General features: G+C 61.4%; 1 protein-coding gene across 1 annotated transcript; it reads right to left on the minus strand.

Moving 5' to 3' along the window:
• Positions 1–12,045: 12,045 nt before the first annotated feature.
• Plk5 (polo like kinase 5 (inactive)) lies at positions 12,046–21,528 on the minus strand. Its single transcript, XM_071604508.1, is given in 15 exon segments — positions 12,046–12,497; positions 13,116–13,226; positions 14,049–14,087; positions 14,090–14,205; positions 15,890–15,967; positions 16,154–16,238; positions 16,553–16,629; positions 16,877–17,003; positions 18,132–18,330; positions 18,838–18,933; positions 19,030–19,117; positions 19,191–19,320; positions 20,024–20,140; positions 20,282–20,383; positions 21,400–21,528. Coding segments are annotated over 15 exon segments (1,662 nt in total). The 5' UTR covers positions 21,511–21,528; the 3' UTR covers positions 12,046–12,311.
• Positions 21,529–22,251: the final 723 nt, after the last annotated feature.

The following is a 22,251-nucleotide window of genomic DNA, read 5'->3' on the forward strand; positions in this document are numbered from 1 at the left end:
TGTCCGGGATTTGACAGTGACTACACACACAGGCACTCCCAGGAAGGGGTGGGTGACATTTCTACTCCCGTTTTGGGGCAAACATTTGCTGTTTTGTACTCAGTGGGGCCGGGTGGGGGTGGGGTTCCGGAGTGTCTCACCCAGAGGTTTCTTCCTTTTTTTTTTTTTTTTTTTTTTTAATTATGAATCCCCTTCCTGCTGTGATTCTTGTCATTTTTTAAATTTTTAAAAGTTTTTTTTTTTTTAAACTTTTACTTTTTACCTCTTGTGTATATGTAGGGAATTTATAGGGAAATATGTACTTTATGGAATAAATTTTAAGAACTAAAAAATATATTTTATTTTAAATGAAGTAATGGACCTTTAATCTTACACAGCTAAATTACTGATTATATATTTGCTGAGCTGATTTAAAGGTTAAAAACATTGTATCAAGAGTTTTATTTTTTGACTTCAAAGCCTTCTTAATAAAGTCTTTTTACTACACTGAGCCCTGCTGTCCCGTGTGTGGAGTGTGGGCGGGTGGCCTTGGCCCTGGCTCCTCCCAGCTCTGGTCCCAGGCTCTGGCTCTCCAGCACTGCCTTGGTCCAGCTGAGGGCCCTGGGGTTTGAGGGGCAGCTTTGGCTTCCAGGGACCGGCAGAGGCAGGCCTTCCCCTGCAGCAGGGTGTGTGTGGCGCCCACCCCACAGTGGGGCGGGCCAGTCTAGATGGGGAACGGGGCTGGAGGTCCTCGCGGAGAATCGGCTACAACACCTCGCGGTCTGCAGAGGATGCAGTGACGGCCTGTTCTCCTCATTTATTCCCCCGAAGGGCAGCCCACAGGTCACCAAGCAGCTCTTCAGGGGTGGGTTGAGCCCAGGAGGTAAGGAAGGAGTGGCCACCAGGTGGATGGTGCGTGGACAGTGGAACCACCCACGTGACTCATGACACCAGACAATATGCCGTCCCAGGGATCAGGCACAGGGCCAGGGTGAGTGGATCGTGGGGAGGGCCTGGGGGACAGCCCCCTAGGACAGTGAGGAGTGTGAAAGGGGCCTGGAGGGCTTCCAGGAGGAGGCGAGGGGGCTCAGGGACACTGGAGCTACGAGCTGTGGGTGGAAGCAGTGGAGATGAGCCCCACTCTCTGGACCCCTGGCCTGTTCCCCCCACCCGCTAAGGCAGAGGTAGCCCTTAGGACCGGGGGCTGGGGGCACTGCAGTGTGGTGAGGCATGCCACCCAGGAAAGATGTCCCCTGGCGTCAAATGTGGCCTTATTTGGGAAAAGGGTCTGTGTGAATATAATAATCAAGGATTTAGAGAGAGTCGCCCTGAGTCGGGGGGCCTCACCTCCAGTGTGCCCCGATGAGGGAGATAGCTGTGTGGAGGCAGAGCCTGGGAGGACCCACCCAAGAGGCCAGGGATGCCTGGAGCCCCCAGAGCTAGGAGAGGCCAGGGGGACTCCTGGTGCCCCCAGAGTGCAGCTGTACACGCCTGGGGCTGGGACCTCGGCTTCCGGGTGGAGGGTGGAGTTCCCCACCAGCCCAGCTGAGGCTTTCTGTCCTGGCCAGGGATGGCCCACAAGTCTGCAAGGAGCATGGGCCACGGCCACAGGAGCCCTGGCAGCCTGGGCTGAGGTCAGGCCTGGGCCAAATGGCAGAGGGTGGCCAGCAGGCAGGAGGTGAGAGGGTACCGCTGACCCTGGGCAGCTTGGGCAGGAAAAGACTGTCCCTCCCCAGGAGGCTAAGAGGAGGAGGTTCTGGGCGTCCTGTGGAAGGAAGGGGGCCCTGAAGAGAGGACTCAGGTTTGAGCCCCAGTGGAAGGAGGCGGGCATGCTGGGCAGCTGTGCCTCGGGCTGCTGTGCCCAGCTTGTCTGCTGGCTGCCGCTGGCTGGGGGAGAGGCACTCAGAACTGGGAGGACTCTCCTTGTTTCCTTTATTCATTTATTTTTGCCTATTCTAATGGTACGCTGCTGTAATCCCCAGGAACTCTGGAGGCTGAGGCAGGAGGATCCTAAGTTCAAGACCAGCCTGGGCCACTAGGGAGACCCTGTCTTAAAAAAGGATGGGGTGGCGTTCAGTGGTGAAGCCCTGGTTTATCCTCGTACCAAGCCCAGAACGTGCGGGAGGAAGGGGTGGGAACACGGTGCCAGGGTCCTAGGCCCAGGCTCGGGCTGCCAGGAGGACAGGTGTGTGGACAGAGCTGGGGCAGCTGCACGACTGGCCAACAGACATGGCCTGGGGATGGTCTGAGGACCCCTGTCTGGGGCCGCTGGGCTGGTGCTGGCACCTGTGACCACAGTGGCCCTGGGGGAGCCGGATGGATGCTTGGAGACAGGGTTCGAGGGAGGCCTAGATCCAGCGGGGCCTGGAGGAAAATGATCCCTGCCTGGAGTTTGGAGGCCAGTGAGGTCGCCAGCACTGACAGCCGGAGCAGGCCGGAGCGGCTCAGGCTGGGAAGTGTCCCTGGAGGAGACCAGGCCCGTGAGCCAGCCCCCTGCAGCTCCTCACTCCTTTCTTCTCTTCCCTTCGGATGTTTCACATAGAGGTTCAGCTCAGGGAAGCTGAAGGCCCAGGTTCTTCCCGCTGTCCCGCGCGCAGACTCTCGGGGACTTGGCTGCTCAGGGTGATGAAGTCCCTTTGGGCTTCCTCAGGCCCCCGGGCGAGCCGAGGGCAGAGCTGGGTTCTCCTGCCTGGACCCGGGGGAAGTAGGCTCCAGCACTGAGTCTGGCTGTGCCTGTGCTGGTGGGGACAGTCCAGCTTCTGGAGTCAGACCCTGCGTCCCGCCACGGCCCCTCTTTGCACTGGACCTTGGGCTTCACTCTACCTCAGTCTGCACAGGTGTAAAATGGGGCTTGGTCTTAGTCACGGTGGACAGTCCAGCAGGTGAGCGGCCTCCGTGCTTACCTTCTGGGTGGGGAGGCAGGCGGTGGACAGGCAGGGGGTGGGCGCATGGGTGGGCCTGAGGGGGGAGGGATGGAAGCAGAAGGAGGGGCTGTGACGGTGGGGGTGGTCAGCGCTCAGGAGGCAGATGGGAGGTGTGCTCGCAGGTGCAGCCGGTGAGGGGTGGCCGGGGGCGGAGTCAGAGACCATGTGGCAGGGACCTGGCGTGGGTCACAGGGCACCTTCCGAGGAGCAGGTGCCGTAATAGGGGACAAAGGTCGCACCCAGGGCATCCTCTCCAGCCTCACCCCCATATCCAGATCCTCGGTGGGACACGGGGTTCAGATCCAGGGGTGCCCTGGAGAGCTGGTGCTTTGAAGACAGTGTGGAAGGGTTCAGAGGGGCTTAGGCGACTGACCCAGGGCGACCTCAGCGGTTGGGAGTACCAGGAGGTCCTGTTGGCAGGTGGGGCATAGCTGGGAGAAGTGGGTCCTCGGGGCACAGCCTCCGGCCCAGCTCTCTTCTCATGAGGGGATCTGGTCACAGGGACCAACACTCGTCCTAGCCCATCCTGCAGAGTCCACCTGCCCTGGAAGTCCACATCAGCACACACTGCGCTCCGCCAAGCAGAACGTCCACGTCAGCTGAAACGCAATAGCCACATGTGTCTGGTGACTTCCATATTGGATCTTTGTGGAATCTTCTAGAATGCTGCGGTCCATCAGGTCCAACAGAACTTACTGCGATGATGGTGACACTGCAAGTCCACACTGTACAGGACACAAGTCACAGCACAGGCCGCGGGGCCACAGGAGGCAAGCTCAGTGGAGAAGCCGATCCTTTCTTATTTCTGATTCTGGGGATTGAGCCCAGGGGCACTTAACCGGGGGCCCCACCCCAGCCTTTTTATTATTATTATGTTTTGAGACAGGGTCTTGTTAAGTTGCTGAGGCTGGCCTTGAATTTGCATTCTCCGGCCTCAGCCTCCCAATTGCAGGGGTGCGCCCCCGCGCCCCGCGGCGCCCCCCCACTTGGTTTGACTAAGCAGAGACGTCAACAAGGAGACACAACCGGAGAGAGCAGGGGGAAAGGGAGTTCGCCACAGACTTGGCAGTCCCTTATGGCACCCTGGATGGACAGTGAGAGGCCAGGGGGGCGTGGCCTGCGGAGCTTTGAGGCACCCCGCAGACACATCTTCTCCAGGTGTGAGTCAGCCTGGTTGACCAGGAGCCGGGCAGCAGGAAGGCCCTGTGCTCAGGGTGCTGGCGAGAGGGCTGTGCTCCCCATCCCAGGCCCCCCCCACAGGCCTGTCCCCGGGTGGGCTACTGGAGGTGGCACAGCCTGGGAGCACCTGGGTCCCCATGACTCTCACAGGGGATGGCCTTGGCCTGCTGCTCTTTTTTGCCCCTGGCCTATGGTGAAGGGTGTCTGTCCACCATGATGCCCTGACTGGCCACAGGTCAAAGCTACAGGCAACTGACCACTGAAGCCGGAAAAACCCTTTTCTCCTTATCTGTGGATTAACTCAGGTATCTTGCTGTAGTGACGGTAAGCTGAGTGACTCAGAGTGGCGCAAGGTCCAGAGCAGGGCAGCCCAAAAAGCCCTGGGGCCCCACAGCCACCTAGAAGAGGGGAGACCTTGGGCCATGATAGGCCATGGAGTAACAGCTCCAGCAGCGTCCCCTTCCAGCCCCAGGACCTGAGGACACATCATTTCACACACGGCAAGAGGGACTCCATGTGGGGGAAGTGGAGGTGGGGGTCACCCGGGTCATCAGCTGCATTGTCCCCGGAGCCCCAGGAGCTGCCTGCATCTGCATTCAGGACTTCCCAGTTCCAGGGCCACAGAAGATGAACGTGCACGGGGAACCCGGGGGAGTCGCTGCAGCAGCGCAGGAGAGTCGCCGCTGTGCTAAAGCCACCAGCCCTGGAGGGCAGCGGGTTCTACAGCCTGGACACGAGCGTCGAGGTAAGCTGGGCCAGAAAGCAACAAAGTGCTCAGTCCCACAACGACGGGGACATGCCAGAGGGACACAGGAGCCACCAGAAGAGAGGGCTCAAGGGGCAGAGGCTGGCCCGGTCCCTCCTGGAGAGTGCAGGACGTCCAGCTCAGTGGACTCACCAACAAGGACGCGCTTCGTAGCCCACCTCCCGGATCCTGCCTGGGGGGCCTTTGGTTTCTCTGGCTTGGGACCCGGGGATTGAGCCACCCCCAGCCCTTTTATTTTCTATTCAGAGACAGTGTTGGCCTTGCACTTGAGACCCCCACCTCAGCCTCCTGAGTCATTGGGGTGACAGAGGTGGCCGTGTATTTTGACGAGGAATGGGCAGGAAGAGGGAGTCAGCCTGGGTTCTCGGTGCCTTCTAGGCCAGGGCGCATCCTGAGTCACAAGTCGCAGAGGAGGGGCTCGGGGAGCACAGGCCACAACGGATTCCACAGGCACACGGGCCTCACCCACCTGCCCCGCACCCAGCACGGTGTCAGCCGCCGGTGGACCCAGCGGCCTGTCCTCTGCCGCCACCGCGTGTCCAGCGCAGCACATGACACCCTGTCCTGCGTGGCCCTGGGCAGAGGGCTGTCTGTTAAGGTGGAAGCTGCAGCTCGGTGGGCACAGGGTGGGCCCCTGGCCGCCCTCCCCCGGGCCTGTGGCAGGGGCTCCGTGGCTGGACTGGACGGGCCCCAGCTTCTCCTTTGCCCCGAGCAGGCCTGGGCCCCCGCCGTGCTGGGACACTGGCCATCGCCCGCCGCCTTGTCACCTGCAGCCAGGGCACTGGAGCCACCCGACAATAAGGAGACAAGAAGAGGTGCCTCACAAGGGACATGAGGGAGGGCCAGACAACAAGGGTCTCGGCAGATGCATTTATTCCCTGTTTGCAAACAGAAGTTGGGACTGGTCCAAACAGAGAGGACGTTTCACTGATTTATGAGGAACAAAGGAGAGCCCAGGGTAGTGGCCCTCAGGCGGGCATCACCAACACCAGCTGAACAGGGGGCTTCAAGAGCCCTTTGAACAAGTCGGGTCAAGGTCAACACTCCCGTGCTTTGTCGTGTTCCCAGCTTGTACTCTGATATGAGGTGATGAGAGGGCACCCCGGCTCTGTGGGCTCTGTCCCCACAGCGGTCACCCTGGTCCAACCAGAGAAAGGCATCGACATCCAATAGGGGGCAGTGCAGAGCACTCCTGAGCAGGACCCCTCAGAACCAGCAATCACTGGGGACAGGAAGGGCTGAGACACTATGGCCCAGAAGAGCCCAAGGAGAGATGACAACTAAAGCCATGTAAGGTCCTGAATGGGGTCCCAGGGTAGAAAGAGGGCCCTGGGGAAACCCAAGGATCCCGTGAGGTTGGGCTTTAACAGCAATGTATCAGCTGGTGCAGTGGCCCTGCCTGCCATCCCAGTTGCTCAGGAGGCCAAGGCAGGAGGATGCAAGCTTGAGGCCAGCCTCCACAATTTAGCAAAGTCCTGTCTCAAAATAAAAAGGGGTGTAGGTCAGGGGTGAGGACTTGCCCAACACATGCAAGGCCCTGGGCTTCAGCCCCAGTACCTCAACACAGCAAAAGGTCTCCGAGCTGGCTCATACCTGAGCACTGTCACTTTGGGACCCCAACCTCCATATGCAGAGATTACATTCTACAAATGCATCTGTTTGTAGGCGAATATAATCCATGCCAGGTTGTACTTGTTTTTCTTCTGATTTTATTAATATAGAATGTATAGTTTGTGGAGGAGGGCACTAGAGATGGTCCCATGTCCTCACACTTGCTGGGCAAGCTCTCTGCCACTGAGCCGCACTCCCAGCTCTTTTTATTTTGCTTAGATACAGAGTCTTGCTAAGTGACCCAGTCTGACCTCCTTGCCGTCCTCCTGTCTTGGGCTCCCCAGTTGCTGGGATGATGGCGTGGTTACCACACCCAGCCATCAATATTTTAAAGTAAAACTGTTTGAAAAAACCCAGAGCACTAAACCCAGGTGCCATCAAGAATCAACCTGATCTGAGACAGCTCATTTTTCTTGCTGAGAGCATTTCTGACTCCTGGCATGGCTTGGAGGACCAGAAGCCCTGTTGGCCTCGGTGGCTGCAGGAAGACTGGCTCTGACCACAGACAGGACAGCTCCATGGACCAAGGCTGCAGAGAAATCACTACCTTGGCTTTTCCGGTGCTGGAAGTCAACCCCGCGCCGTGTGCACATGAGGGCAGCACCCGGGTCACCCTCTATGTTCACTGTTTGGGTATATGGGAAGCGCCTGGGGGGCGTTGCATGGTGATTCTACATTAAGTTAATATTATTAAGCCCTACAAGGGACCGAAGATCACTTTACTCATTCATTTCTTGTGGCACTGGGTGTGGAACCCAGGGCTTCTGGGCAATGTCTACCACTGAGTCACATCCCCAGATTTTTATTTTTTAATATAGCAAAGACTATTAAAGGAGAAAGGAAAAGATGCGCTCCAGGGAGAGGGTGGGTCCTCTCAGGGAGGACAGTGACCCACCCCAGCCCTTTTAAATTTTATTTTGAAACTGGGTCTTTCACTCATCCACCTGCCTCAGCCTCCCAAGTAGGGGGGTGACAGGGACACACCACCGAACTCACTATCTAACAATATTTTTTTCCCTTTCTATCTTTTAAACATGATTTTTGGGGGGTACCAGGGATTGCACTACACCCTGAGCCACATCCCCAGCCCTATTTTGTGTTTTATCTAGAGACAGGGTCTCAGTTGCTTAGCACCTTGCATTGCTGAGCCTGGCTTTGTACTTGTGATCCTCCTGTCTCCGCCTTTGGAGCCGCTGCAATCATAGGTTTGTGCCCTCACACCTACCCAAGATGATTTTTTTTTTTTTTTTTTTTTTTTGGTGGTGCTTGTGCATGTGAGGCAAGCACTCTACCAACTGAGCTGTATCCCCAGCCCAAGACGATTTTTAATTGAAAGATGTTATTGAGATAATTGTATATTCACACACATTTGAAAGAAAGACCACAGCGGGTGTGAGAGTGATCTGGCTGTGGCATCTGATGCCCCCTCTGCGGTGAGGGCTCATCTGGGGGCTAGGCAGGTGACTCCTTCCTCCTCCACCCCCGACGCCCCACTTGCGGAGACAAGCTGTGCGCTGTGTGGCAGCGGAGGACCTGCCTCGACAGAGGGGGGCTGTTCGGGGTCAAGGGTGCAGAAGTGGTGGGTGCTCTGCTGAAGCCTCTCAAGGAACTCTCCAGAAACCAGAGAGAGATCCGTGGCCCTGCGTTGGGCTCCCCCAACGGGATCGTTTTTGCCAAACCGCAGCCCGGATGTGGACACTGATAAGGTCCAGCAGTCCTATTCCGGGTCCTCTGTGTTACTTCTTGTACTGCTGTGGGGGGTCCCTACAGTTTTACAGCGGGACAGGTTTGTGCCCTCGCTCCCATGTCCCAAGGTGGAACTGCCACTGCATCCAGGGTCGCTCCCACTGCCCCCTCCCCACACAGTAAGCCCCGGCAACGCTAATCTGTCCTCTCTCTGACATCAGGTCATTTGAAAAATATTATATGAACAGAATCCTACTAAGTGTGACCCCGCGGGCCAGGTGGGCCCCACCACCATGGCGCCCGGCCCGTTCCTCGCCAGCGCAGGGAGCCGGCCTGCCCCACCCCGCGCTGTGACGTCACGCGGTGGCCGGGCGCCCAGGGAGACGCCCTGCCGCGGTCGGGCCTTCTTGTCCGTGATTGGAGGAGGCACTCTGTCACGTGCTCCGACGGACCAAGGAGGCGGTGGGCCAGAGGCTGGGTCACGTGGCCCTCGAGGCGGGAAAGGGCACGCCGGTTGGCCCGCGGGCGCGCTCCCGGGCGGCGTTCTGACGCGGAAGCGGGGTCGCCGCGAGGCCGGAAGTGGGCGTGTTCTTGTTGTTGGCTGACGTCTGAGAAACCACCCCGGCGGCCTCAGGCGTGCGGAACGTGGGAGTGTCGCTGCTCGACGCCACGACAGGTGGCAGTAAACACGTTAGACAGGTCCCTTCAAGACACCGCTAAACCCGCCGGCCAGTCCCCACCCCGCCCCAGGAGCACGCGTGGTGGGCAGAAAGGGAGCTGGGCCTTTGTGGGGCACGGGGTGCGGCTGGCCATTGCCCTGGGACAGGTCACTCCCAAGCTCAGGGACCCCAGACAAATAAACGTGTTTTTCACTGTGCACATGGGGAGTTCAGAAGTGATGTGGCCGTGTGGCCGCAGTCGAGGGCAGCTGGGGGCTGTCACTGGCAGGCTGGGCTGCGGTCACGGTGGCTCCCTCACCTGGCCGGCAGCCTTGACCTCAGCACTGCTTGAGCTTCCTCCCGACATGGAGACTGGCTGTCCCCAGGGTGAGCAGTCAGAGCAAGCAGAGAGCCCATCACACTCAGCGACCCAGACTGGAGGCCACAGGCTGTCTCACTTCTGATGTCCTATGGGCCCCACAGCTCAGCCCATTGTGGGGAGGGCGCTGCCCCAGGCCATGAATTCGGAAGGCAGGGCGGCTGGGGCCAGCTTGGAGGCCGCCCCCCACAGCATCTGCACACAGGAGCACAGCCCGAGCCCCCGCCTCTGGTGAGGCCAGCACAGGAGGACAGGTCCCAGGCCCACCAGCGAGCTCCACCTGGGACCTCACTGGACCACAGTCAGCTACCTCCCCTTGGGTTTGCTGAGCTGGGACAAGGTCAGCACTGCCTGGAGCGTTCGCTAAAGCTGAAGCCAAGACGGAGCCTGGCGGAGTAGAGGTGGAAAGAGGAGGGAGGCCGCGCCGCGGGCCTCACCTGAGCTGAACCGGGCTCTTCTGGGGCCTCTGGGTCCCAGGCCAGCCCTGCTCATAAGGATTAGGAGGGGCGTTCTGTCCTGTGAAACCGGATGATTATGGAACCAGTGACAGACGGAGGGACAGAGTGCTCTGTCCATACTCCAGAGTGTCCTCAGCCAGGACAGGAGCCAGGTGACAGCTGCAGTGTGGATGGACCTGAGGACCTGGTGCTCAGTGAGAGCCAGACACACAAGGTGGCAGCCTGTGACCCAGTGACAGGAGAGTCCAGAGACGGATGTGGCCCCGGGGTGCAGGGCTGGAGGCGGGCTCTGTGGGCTCTCAGGCCCTGGGAAGTGAGCAAAGCGAGGAGCAGGAGCTGCTCCACGGGTTGCTGTGTCGCGCTGTAAAAGTGGCAAAGGTCAGTTCAGTCACTAAAAGTGCCCGCCGTCCACTCTGCTTCCCACAGGTCCTCTCTCCACACGCGCCCTTCCTCGGGCTCCCCAGGGGCTCCTCAGACCCTCCCAAGGTGCAGCACCTGGTCCTCACCCAGCTCTGGCCCACCCCGGGCTCCCCACACCTCTGCTGCTTCCTGCACTCCTGACGCTGGCCACAGTCACTGCCCCCACTGCCGTCCTTAAACGCCTGCGTCTCTCCATCCCCCACTCCATTAAAAGCAGGAGCTGATCTACACACATGGGTGCACAGTGCACCCGGGCAGAAGCCAGGGCAGAAGCCAGGCTGCGGTGCATGTTTGGACTATTTTCTGCAAGAACCTAAGTGTATGAAACAGATGGAAAAAACCAGGTGACTCCGTGACCTCCCCAGAAGTGGAGGGGCCCGGGATCAGTGCGTGGTGGCTCCGGGACTGAGTAGGAAGAGGCCTCGGGAGTGTGACGGGGAGGGTCTGTGCTCTGGCCTGTCTTTGGCCTTGGGGGGAGCCGTGTTGGCACCTGACCTGCAGCTGGTGTCCAGGACACAATCCTGGCCGGGAGGGCGGGCACCCAGGCTGTGCCCCACCCTGGCCCGCTGACCTCTCTTCCCGGATGCAGCGCCTGGCCCAGGGTCGTTGGCAGGGACCTCTCTCCTGCGGTGCGTGCGGTGCCCTGTGGCACAGGCTGCTGCTCCCGGGCATCGCTTTCCTTTCTCTTAATTGCTTTTTTTTTTTTTTTTTTTTTGATTACAGAGAAAATGTGCTTCAGGAACTAGACATTATGTCTGTAAATACTTCCAGCATCAATGTCCGGGCGGCGCTCTGGGTCCAGGGTGCTGAGCAGCTTCCACCCACCCAGGGCAGAGCTCCCCAGTCATGAGGATCCAGTGTCCCAGATGTCCCCCAGGATCCCCTGGGGGCAGTCAGCCCTCCCCATGGAGAACAACTACCCTGACAGAGAAGGGCATCTTAAAAACAGACTATGACGTCACACTGTTCACACACTAACAGTTCCCAACATCAACAAATGTCCTTGGGTGCACATTTCCATCGTGGCTCTTATATGTACATACATATTGGGGTTTGGGGACACCTTTTAAGGGTGGCACCTGCATAATAAGTCAGTTACTCTTTCCCGTGATGAGTGCCGGCGCCAACCTCAGGAGCTGAGCTTCACCCGGAACCCTGCTGCTGGCAGCTCACAGCCCTTCTAAACAGATGGGGAAGCTGAGGGACAGGGCTGGTGCCTGGGTCTCCCGGCCAGCATGGAATCCACTTCCGAACACCTGAGCCGTCACCCCAGAACGGCCCATGAGCCACAAGCTGAGAATCGTGCCTTAAAGCACCCACGGGGACCAAGGCCACGTGACCAGAGCAGATCTGCTACCCGGAGCCCCCAGGCCCCCACTTTGGCACCCCACGAGGCACAGCCTCCTGCCCCTGGATATGGGTCACATGTCCTTGCTTTGGCTATCCCCTTGGAGGCCAGCCTCTCTCGGGCCTCAGTGTCTCTGACGGTCACAGGTGGCCCTTCTTCCACAGGCCAGGCTGAGTTCTGTGTCCCCACCCTGGGTGGAGAATGACAGATATCCAGAGACGAGGTGGCCTGGGCTCCCACCTGGGGACACAGAGGGCTCACGCTATCACACCCTGGTGTCTGCAGGCTCCTCCCACATTTGGGGTGAGGGAGCCTCTGGTGTGGTGTCCTGTGGAGGCACCCTGCACCCCTTGTGGCCTCTGGTGACAAACGCTCTGCATCTCATGTCTCCCTGTCTCTCCAGCGCCAACACCAATGTCCCCACTGCTTGTTCATTAAGCAAATGTCCCCGAGTGCAGGTTTTGGGGAAGGCAAGACGCCACTTTGGGTGCTAATCTCTGCATTGGTGAAAAGTCTCATTGTCTGTGCCACAAAGGGCGCCCCCTCGAGAGGCCCCTCAGGCCCCCGAGGGAGGCGGACGGCATGCGGCAGAGTCGAGTGCTTTTTTTTTTTTTCCAATATGTTTTCAGACGTTGATGGACTTTATCTTATTCATTTATTTTATGCGGTGCTGAGGGTCGAACCCGGTGCCTCCCCAAGTGCTCTACCACTGAGCCCCAGCCCCAGTCGATGCCCACGGGAGTCTGGTTGAACAGTCAGGCCACAGGGCAAGAAGCCCACCCTGCCACCCTCCTGTGTGCCCCCGCTCTCCCAGCGACATCCCTCTGGGGGAGCAGCAGGAACAGGAATGGAGCCTGGGTCCCCAGCCCCATCACGCGGAGGTCCACTCTGATCCTTGGTCGCTATAAGCTCTGCAGCAGGTGGAGCGTGTGGCGCAGGTACTGCAGGGCAGCCGGGGCACACTCGCGGCGCTGCAGGGTGCCCAGAGAGTAGGAGGCACCTGGCTGACCCCGCACCCAGTAGGTGAGCAGCAGCCCCTGGCCCTCGCCACTCAGCACAAGCTGGGTCTGCAGCCCACTGAAGCTGACCTGTGGGGCAAGGAGCAGGGGTCAAGATGGGGGCCTCCTCCTGCCCCTGCCCGTCCCTGCCTTCTGGGAGGAGCCCCAGCCTGGTGAATGCCAAAGTCAGAAGCCACGGATTCTACAGTAGAGATGGGGACACTGAGATTAGCTGGGGACTCAGCTGCCAAGGCCCCCTGAGGCCCCCCGAGGGCCCCTCCTGGCCCCGCAGCCCTCGTAGAGTGCGGTCTCCTGGCCCCAGCCAGGCACATCTTTTCTGGCTGTAGAAGCCAGCGCAGGTGCAGAGGGGCCGGCCACTGGGCTCTGCAGCCCAGAGGGACGCAGAGGGCACTTTCTCCCCTGAGACTGAACAGTAACAGGAGCAGCACCGTCAGAGCTGCCCGGAGCTTCACCCGAGGGTCCTCAGGAAAACGACCCATGAGCTTCCCGTGACATGCACTCTAGCCAAGGAAGATCCCCAAGCGTGACATTCTGCTGTCCCTAAACGTCATCACTATGCGTTGTGGGGCTGAGGATGACCCCTGGGTGGCCCCCCAGCCCGTTCACACTCAGGAGCCAGCGCTTTTGGGGTCTCCTGGGACCCCAAGCTGTGCCGAGAGGCCCTGGCCCACCTGGCCCCTGGCTCACCTGCAGGGTCCCGTTGCTGAACAGCAGCAGCAGCGCCTGCGAGGTCCCCAGGAAGCGCAGCAGGCAGAGGCCCAGCGCAGCGGGCGGCTGGGGGGCAGGCGAGGCCCCCTCCTGCAGACAGGGCGTCAGGGCGGGGGCCCCTCTCCCTGCCCCCCAGCTCACCTCCCGCAGGCGCCTCTGCATGTAGCCGGTGAGGAGCCGCAGGACAGCCAGCTTGGCGCCCAGCGCCCGGGGGACGTCCCTCAGGGCGAAGGTCTCCAGCCTCCCGCGCGCCGGCAGGTAGCAGATGTGGCTGTGGGCAGGGGGAGGGGGCCTCGGTCCTGGGCACTGTGCCTGTGGGCGCTGTGCCACCTGTCCCAGCCTCCTGAGTGGTGACTCTGAAGAAGGCTCTACCCGCCACTCTGTCCCCCCAGCCCTGGCCTCTCCAGTGTCCTCATAACCCCAGATGCTCCCACTGACCGCCCCTCAGCCCGCGGCGCTCCGCCCTCCACGGCCACAGCCACGGCCTGCCTGGCTCATCCCCCGCCTGCCTGGCTGGTCCCCCGCCTGCCTGCTGGTCTCTGCGTCACTTGGGCCAGAAAGACCTGCTGAAGGGTGAGCTGGGGGCTGGGGGGAGTGGGGGCACCCAGAGCCTGGGGAGGCCTTCTGTCCCATCCCCCCAGTCCAGCCTCCTGCTGTGGTGTGCCCCAGCTGGGGGCCTGGCACACCGGCCCCCCATGACTCCCCTGAACCTCGGGGCCAGAGGCTTCTTCCCGCCCCCTCGACGGCGAGTCCCCTCCCTGCTGAGCTGCCCACGTGGGCAGCTTCCTGCAGAAGGCAGCCCGCTCACTTGTTGAGCACTGACCCCGGGCAGTGAGCCCTGCCAGGAGTGAAGACCAGTCCACTCAGGGGGGCAGGAGGGTGGTCTCCAGGGAAAGGAGCCCCAGAACTTACCTTCCTGGGGGGCGCAGGGCCATGTGGGTGCCATCCCGAAACAGGACTCCACTGCCCCCATCCGACAGCTGGTAGCCAAAGCCATACTTGCTGGAATAATCCACCCACTTGGGAGCCCAGAGGGGGGGCTGCTGCTCCCCGGGGGGGTCCTGTGGGGCTGAGCACAAAGATGAGGTGTGCTGACCGGGGTCAGGGTGGGGCCTGAGCGGAGTCCAGCTGCTTCACACAGGGCTGGGCAGAGGGTTGGGGGCTCGAACAGAGGGCCAGTGGGCAGAGATGTTGAAGAGTGGCTGGGCATCGTAGTACAGGGGAGGCCGAGGGAGGAGGGTGGTAAGTTTGAGGCCAGCCTCAGCAACTTAGCAAGACTCTGTCTCCACATACAAGACTAAGAGGGCCGGGGTGGCTCAGTGGCAGAGCACCTGGGTTCAGCCCCCAGCGCCAAAGTGAATCAGTGAAAAAACACTGAAAAAAGTTCAGGGACGGGTCTCCTGATTCCTGCTGCTCACAGGGAGAATCTGGGGCCAGGATGTGCTTCAGGAAGTGAGGGACTCTCCACCACTGCCATGGACAAAGCTCCAGAAAGTGTGGTTTTGTTTTGTTCAAAGAATTTGCGTTTGAAAATGGAGGTCTCCCACCGTGGGGTGCGGAGGGTCCCTTTAGCCTCTGGTCTCCTCCGTATTTGAATGTTCTCGATACAGAGAGAGGGTCAGTGACGGAGGAGGGATGGGTGTGCCAGTCCCTCCGATCTGCCCCTCCTTTGCTGTGTGGCAATGCCACCCTGGGGCTGGGAAAGTGACGAGGCCGCAGGTGCCTGCCCAGCATGCAGAGGCCCCCGTCCATCTGCACGCCGGGTCACCATGTGCCAGTCAAAAATAAAAACAGACAAGTGAATACATTTTTCTGTCGACTGAAAAAATACTGCCCAATGCCACGCGGGATCCTGGATCAGGCCCTGGATCAGACCCTGGGACACAGCTCAGCCACAGAGAGCTCGGCCCTGGGTTCAGTCCCCAGCTCCACAAGAAGAGGAGGAAGAGAAAGGAGAGGCAGTGGGGACAGTGGCATCTGACAGAGGGAGCCGGCTGCTCGCGCCGAGGCAGGGGGTCGCAGGAGCCCAGCCCGGGGACCAGCGAGGCCCGTCGAGTACGTGGCTGACAGCTAAATGGACACAGCGGGCACTTGGTTCCCGTGTGGCCCTGTGTGGGCATCTCAGCCGCCCACGTCCCGGCGGCGAGCCGACCTGGGAGGGGTCGGGAGGTTCCTGCATATCTTTTCGACTTTCTGTAAATCTCCAACCACTTTCTACCATTTATTAAAAATTTTAAGAATCTAAAAGTTGGCTCCGGTGGCTTAGAGGCTCTAAAGTGAGGGGTCCTCCTCGTACTCAGCCTGGGGAAGGGAAGAGGCGATGGGAACAGACCTGTGCCACCTGGGGCTGGGGCCTCCCCAGGCAGGTGGGAGGCTGTGGCGGGTGACAGGTGAGGGGAGGCAGGGTTTGGGGCTTGGGGATACTGGAGGACAGGGTCCCACCTCCCGGGGTGGGGTGGATGGACCAGGCGTGGTGCTGGCGGAGGTTGGAAGTCAGTTCCCTCCTCGGTCCCGGCCTCCTCCGTGGCTCTCAGGCTGGGTAAGAAGCTGAGGGGGTGACCCTGAAGGAGAGAGCTCCCCAGCCCTCCCCAGCAGGGCTCAGCCCGAGGCCAAGGGGCTTGCTGGGAGTCACTGCACCCTGAGGCCTCCCGGTCCCCAGCTCAGCCCCAGGGAGCCCCTGAAATGGGGAGGCCCTGGAGGGGGACCCTGGACACTCAGGTCATGCTGGGCAGACAGGGCGGGGCGGCTCCTACCCACAGGGCCAGCGTCCAGGCAGAGCTGTAGGTTCCTGATGGCGGCTGCCACCTCCGTCTCTGGGCTCTCCTGTGGCCCTGGGGAGTCAGAGCAGGTGGGGCCAGCCAGGCTGGGCCCTCCAGACTCTCACATCCAGGAAAGTCTCATCTTTAACCCAGAAGGACAGTTCCCCATGTTTCAGGTGTGGACCAGGAGAGGGCGGTGGCCAGGCTGGGGACGCGCCTCCTGCAGGTGCTCACTGCCAGGGCCAAGGGCCTGCTCACCTGCCGGGTCGCTCCGGAGGGTCCCTTGTGTGAGCAAGTGGACGAGGGCCTGGGGACAGTGAGCCCCTCTCTCAGACAGGGAGGCCTTTGGAGGAAGTGGGAGAGGTGAGGGACCCCGGCCCCCAGCCCCGACCCCCAGAGCTCCCTCCGCCGCCTTGCTCAGCACCACGGGAATGGCTTCCTCGGGAGCAGCTCACAGGGCACACAGTAGGCACTCAGAAGCACGGTGGGGTGAACCAGGTGTGGGGTGGGTCCCAGGGGGAACCGGGTGGAGGGGAGCTGGGTACAGAGGGGCCCCGTGAGTCAGACCAGATGGAGGGCCTGGGGGTCCCCAGAGGCCCGGGAAGCCTGCGTGGGGCAGGGCTTCCGGGGTGCGGTGCCCTCCTGCGCCCTCCTCACCTCGCTGCCCCAGTCCAGGGAGTCAGGTTCTGGCCCTTCTTCTCCTGGGCCCGAGGCCTCTTTGGAGGTGCAGGGGCCTGAGGGAGCACAAGGCTTTGGCAGAGCCGCGCGGGCAGAGGGGGAGGCCTGGGCAGCACTGGGCAGAGGGGGAGGCCTGGGCAGCACTGGGCAGAGGGGGAAGCCGGGGCAGCGCAGGCAGAGGGGGAGGCCTGGGCAGCGTGGGGCAGAGGGGAAGGCAGGGGCAGCACCGGCAGGTGGGACGGCCGCGGGCAGGCGAGAGCCGGTGCTGGGGACATGGGCAGGGGTGGGCAGCCAGGCACTCACAGGGAGGTCCACACTGGGTCGACAGTAGCTGGCCCACTTTCCGGAAGAGGCTGCCCACAGGTTGTGGGAAGGTGAAGGCCGGGGGGCTGTGGCGGGAGTGGGGCGGCATCCGCTCCGGAGTGAAGCCCTTCAGAGCAGGGCGGAGGTCAGCGCACTCACATGACAACAGGTGCTGTCCCCTTGTGCCTGCACCTCCACGGCTCTCCTTCTCCACCTGACCACAGGCTGCCCGCCTCCCAGCACCCGGCTCACCTGGGGCCAGGCCTCCCTGCACAGGGCCTGAGCACCCTCAGCTCCCACCTGTTCTCCCCCTGGGTCCCACCTGTGCCCCACCTGTGCCTCACCTGTGCCCCACCTGTGCCCCACATGTGCCCTACCTGTGGACCACATGTGCCCTACCTGTGCCCCACCTGTGCCCCACCTGTGCCCTACCTGTGGACCACATGTGCCCTACCTGTGCCCTACCTGTGCCCCACCTGTGCCCTACCTGTGCCCCACCTGTGCCCCACCTGTGTCCCACCTGTGCCCTACCTGTGGACCACATGTGCCCTACCTGTGCCCTACCTGTGGACCACATGTGCCCTACCTGTGTCCCACCTATACCCCACTGTGCCCCACCTGTGCCCTACCTGTGCCCTACCTGTGTCCCACCTGTGCCTCACCTGTGCCCTACCTGTGGACCACATGTGCCTCACCTGTGCCCTACCTGTGTCCCACCTGTGCCTCACCTGTGCCCTACCTGTGGACCACATGTGCTTCACCTGTGCCCCACCTGTGCCCCACCTGTGCCCTACCTGTGGCCCACCTGTGCCCTACCTGTGGCCCACCTGTGTCCCACCTGTGCCTCACCTGTGCCCTACCTGTGGACCACCTGTGCTTCACCTGTGCCCCACCTGTGCCCCACCTGTGCCTCACCTGTGCCCTACCTGTGGCCCACCTGTGCCTTACCTGTGCCTCACCTGTGCCCTACCTGTGGCCCACCTGTGCCTCACCTGTGCCTCACCTGTGCCCTACCTGTGGCCCACCTGTGCCTCACCTGTGCCCTACCCGTGCCCCACCTATACCCCACTTGTGCCCCACCTATGCCCCACCTGTGCCTCACCTGTGCCCTACCTGTGGCCCACCTGTGCCCCACCTGTGTCTCACCTGTGCCCTACCTGTGGCCCACCTGGCCTCACCTATGCTTCACCTGTGCCCCACCTGTACTTCACCTGTGGCCCACCTGTGCCTTACCTGTGCCCCATCTCTGCCTCACCTGTGTGAAGAAGTCGTCCTGCAGCAGGTGGTCCAAGTTGGGCCTCTCAGCTGGATCAGGTGCCAGGAGGCGGGCAATGAGGCGGCGGGCATTGGGCGACAGGTGGGCAGGCTCTGGATAGTGGCCATCACGGATGTTCTGGTACATCTCTGACAGGGATGCTGCCGCAAAAGGTGGGGTGCCAGTCAGCACTGTGTACCTGGGCCAGGTGGGGGCAGGAGCAAAGGCACCCGTGTCCTCAGTTTGCTCACAGCTACCTGTGCACACCCAGCCATTCCTACTCACCTCACGCCCCGCTCTGACACTAGGTGTGCACTCTCCCAGACCTGAGCTGATCCACGTGCCCTGGCCTCTCCTGTGCACGCTGCTCAGGGACTTTGTGCTCTACCTGCCAGCACCTGTCCAATCCCAGCGTGTGCACAAGCATCTGCACCCTGATCTTCTGTGCCACCCACCTGCACACACCTGTTCAACATCTGTGCACACTCATTCCTCCCTCAGAGGTACCTGTGCACGTGTGCCCCACTTACTCCTGCACACTCACATGATGACAGGTGCTGTCCCCTTGTGCCTGCACCTCCACAACTCTCCTCTCTCCACTTAACCTTCCCCGGTACCTGCCTTCATCTGTCCTTGCCCATGTGCATGCTCCCACCTGCCCATTGCCTGGTCCTGCTGGGGCAGTCCTGCCCCCTGCCCCACTCACATGATGCAGCCCAGGGCCCAGATGTCCGATGGGCAGGAGTGCCCCTTTCTGGACACCACCTCTGGGGCCAGGAGGTTTGGAGTCCCGCAGAGCACCCTGGGAAGGAATGACGGGGGTGGGAGGCTGGGGCCCCTTGCCAGGTTTGGGGCCTCCCTCACCTACCCACAGGGTCTCAGGGCCTCCCACTCTCACCTGTGGCAGCGGCCCCCTGGCCCCAACCTGGTGGCCAGTCCCAGGTCTCCGATTTTCACCTCCATCTTCTTGTTAAGGAATAAATTACCTGCCGGTGGGGAGGTTGCAGGGGCGTGAGGGGGGGCACCCTGCCACTCCCGCCCCTGCAGCCCGGGACTCACTGAGCTTCAGGTCTCTGTGCACGATGCGCTGCTGATGGAGGTAGCGCAGGCCACTGATCACGCCCCGCAGGTAGTAGCGCACCTCAGGCTCCGTCAGGGTCTGCCGCGCCTTCAGCACGTGGGCCAAGGACTGCAGGTGGCCAGCAAGCAGCACACAGCACCCGGCGGGTACAGGTTAGGTGGCCATTGAGATCAAGGGGCCCAAGAAGGCAAAGGGAAATCCAACTTGGCCCAGGCAGGCATAGCGGACGGTGGGACGGGCCCAGGTGAGCACACGGGGCCCTTGGGAGGGCTTGGCGAGAAGTGGGAACAGGCAAGTTCACAGGGGCCCAGATGGCCCAGAGGAGCTTGAGAAGGGCTCCGTGACCGGAGGTGAACAAAGTGGCACCCAGGTGCACCCAGGTGAGTGCAGGTGTGCTCAAGTGGGCAGAGAGAGCTTCTGTGTGTCGGTGAAGTTTGAACTAAGTTCAACTGGGCCAAGGTGGGCAGAGCTAGGTGCAGGAAGAGTTCAGGTGAGCACAGGTGCATGCAGGTGAGCACAGGTGGGCATGAGTGGGTTTAAGTGGGCCAAGTAGAAACAATTAGGTTCAGGTGGGCACCGTGGCCACACATGAGCACGAGATGAGCCTGATGACCACAGCATGCACTGAACACAGGTGGGCACAGGTGGGCACAGGGGGTTCTTGGTGGGCACAGGTGAGTGAAGGATGGACACAGATGGCCATACATGGGCACAGGAAGCAGGCTGACTGGACAGAGAACAGCAAATGACATTGGCACGGATGGGAACAGATGGACAAGGGGCGGGCAGCTGGCTCCCCCTCCCCCAGCACCTGTCGGCTGCAGTACTCCAGCACCATGTACACATGGTCACGGTCAGCGAAGTGTCCGTGGAAGGCCACTATGTTGTGGTGCCGCAGGCGGCTGTGCAGGGCGATCTCGCGCTCCACCTGTGGGCCGTCCCCACATGCCCCGGTCTGAGGTGTGCCGGGGGATTCAGGCCACCAGCATCACCCTGCCCCCTGGGGAGGAAGGGCAGCCTCCCCAGCCTCGCTGCTGGCGGGACCCTGGAGGGCCGATGAGGTGCTCACCTTCCCTCTGGAGGGAAGCCTCCCCGCCCGCGGCACCACCTTAAGGGCAAACACAGCGCTGGTGGACATGTCTGTCAGCTTGTAGCAGCGGCTGAAGGCGCCCTGAGTGAGAGAGGGGTTAGCCTCTGGACTGGACAGGTGCACAGGGCATGTGGACACGCTGGCCACACCTGTGCAGATGCAGTACCCATGGAGGCACCGGGCTGCTGGGGTCAGGTGTGGCCAGCGCTCTTCACACACACACACACACACACACACACACACACTGGAGACAAATTGCACACAGCTCACACCCTCAAAGCTGGACCCATGACACGTGGACAGGCACACAGGTGCAGGCACACGCAGTGCTGGGTGCATGTGACCCACAGACCACAGTGCAGCACCTGGTCCCCACACCCAGCACCCAGCACATGCACACACCTAGAAACAGTGACCAGAGACCCAGCACCCAGACACAGACACAGCACAACACAGGACCAACACATACCAGCCCTCAACACAGCCCACAGACCACAAAAGTACCTGGACACACAACACACAGGGGCACAAAACACCCAGATACACAGACACATCCAGACCTAGACGCCTACAACCCATAGAACACAACACAGTAGCTGGACACACAACATCCCTACACAACACCTAATGCACCACACTGGACACAACACGGGAGCACACAACTCAACACCCCGACTCACAATACACCCCAGCACACACAGACACACAACATAATGCATGGACCCAAAGGACCTGGGCACACAAACGCACAGCGGGAGAAGAACCGCGCAGACCCAGGAGCACCGAGAAGTGCAGCACAGTCACAGACGTACAAAAGGCACCAGACGCACACCCCAGACGCGCGCTGAGTACGGGTTCCCGCCACAGGATCCGCACTCCAAGCCCCAGATGTGCACCAAGCCCCAGATGCCCAACCCACGCAAGCTCCGCTCAGGACCCCAAACTCGCACGGATGCGCGCCACACGCCGAGACAAAAGCTGGGCTCAGGAGCCACAAGCCGCGCCACACATCGCGCGCTCTCTCCCCGCCCTGCCTCGCCCCCGCCAGGATCCCGAGCCGGGACCCTCGCGGCGGACTCCGGGAGCCCGGCCCCAACCTTGCCGATCAGCTTCCCGCGCCGGTAGACGCGCCCGGAGCTGGGGTCGCGCAAGAAGGCTGCCACCGGCTGGTGGCTCCGGCGGCGCCGCCGCCTCGGTCCGGGCTCCATGCTCCGGCGCTGCGCAGCCAGCTTGCACCCGGCCCGCGCGCAGCCGGGGCTCCTTTTATCGGCGGATGGGGGCCGGGGCGGGGCCAGGCGCTCCCAGCCGCGCCACCCGCGGGCGGCAGATGCCGGGCCGCAGGGGCTGGGGAAGTTCCTGCCACCAGGCAGCGCCCCGCCCTGTGCGCGAGTGGGAGCCGAGCGCTGCCTGGACCCCTTTGTTCTTCCAGCCCTGCACCTCCAGGCGTCCTGGGAACTGTCACAATGCACCTCCAGGCGTCCTGGGAACTGTCACAATGTCCATTCCCCGCCGCAGAAAGCTGAGGCTCAAGGCCTCCCAGGGAAGGCGGCTGCCACGTGCGGGCTGCGGTGGAGCGCTTAGCAATGAGTCTGATTGTGGTCCCGGGGCCCACATGACCCGGGCTTGATGGCTTGGGGCACTGGGGCACAACAGGATTAAGAGCGGGAGAGAAGCCCAGTGTCTCCAAGGCTGGAGCTGGTGGGCAGGGGGAGTGAGACCCAGTAGGGGGACAAAGGAGGCAGGACTGACTGGGGTTCTGAGAACAGGGAGGACACACGAGGGGCTGTGTCACATAGGAGGGAGATTCAGCACTGAGGAGGATGTGAGCAGACCCTGTGTCCTGGGCAGCCTAGCCGGGTGTCTCTGGGATGGCGAGGGGAAGGTGAGTCGGTGGCAGACCAGGCCCCAGCCTTGGCCGCTGGCCTTTCCTGGGCACCACCACTTCCCCT

Source organism: Marmota flaviventris, chromosome 1 (genome assembly GCF_047511675.1).
Source record: "Marmota flaviventris isolate mMarFla1 chromosome 1, mMarFla1.hap1, whole genome shotgun sequence".
In the NCBI taxonomy this organism is placed as follows: domain Eukaryota; kingdom Metazoa; phylum Chordata; class Mammalia; order Rodentia; family Sciuridae; genus Marmota; species Marmota flaviventris.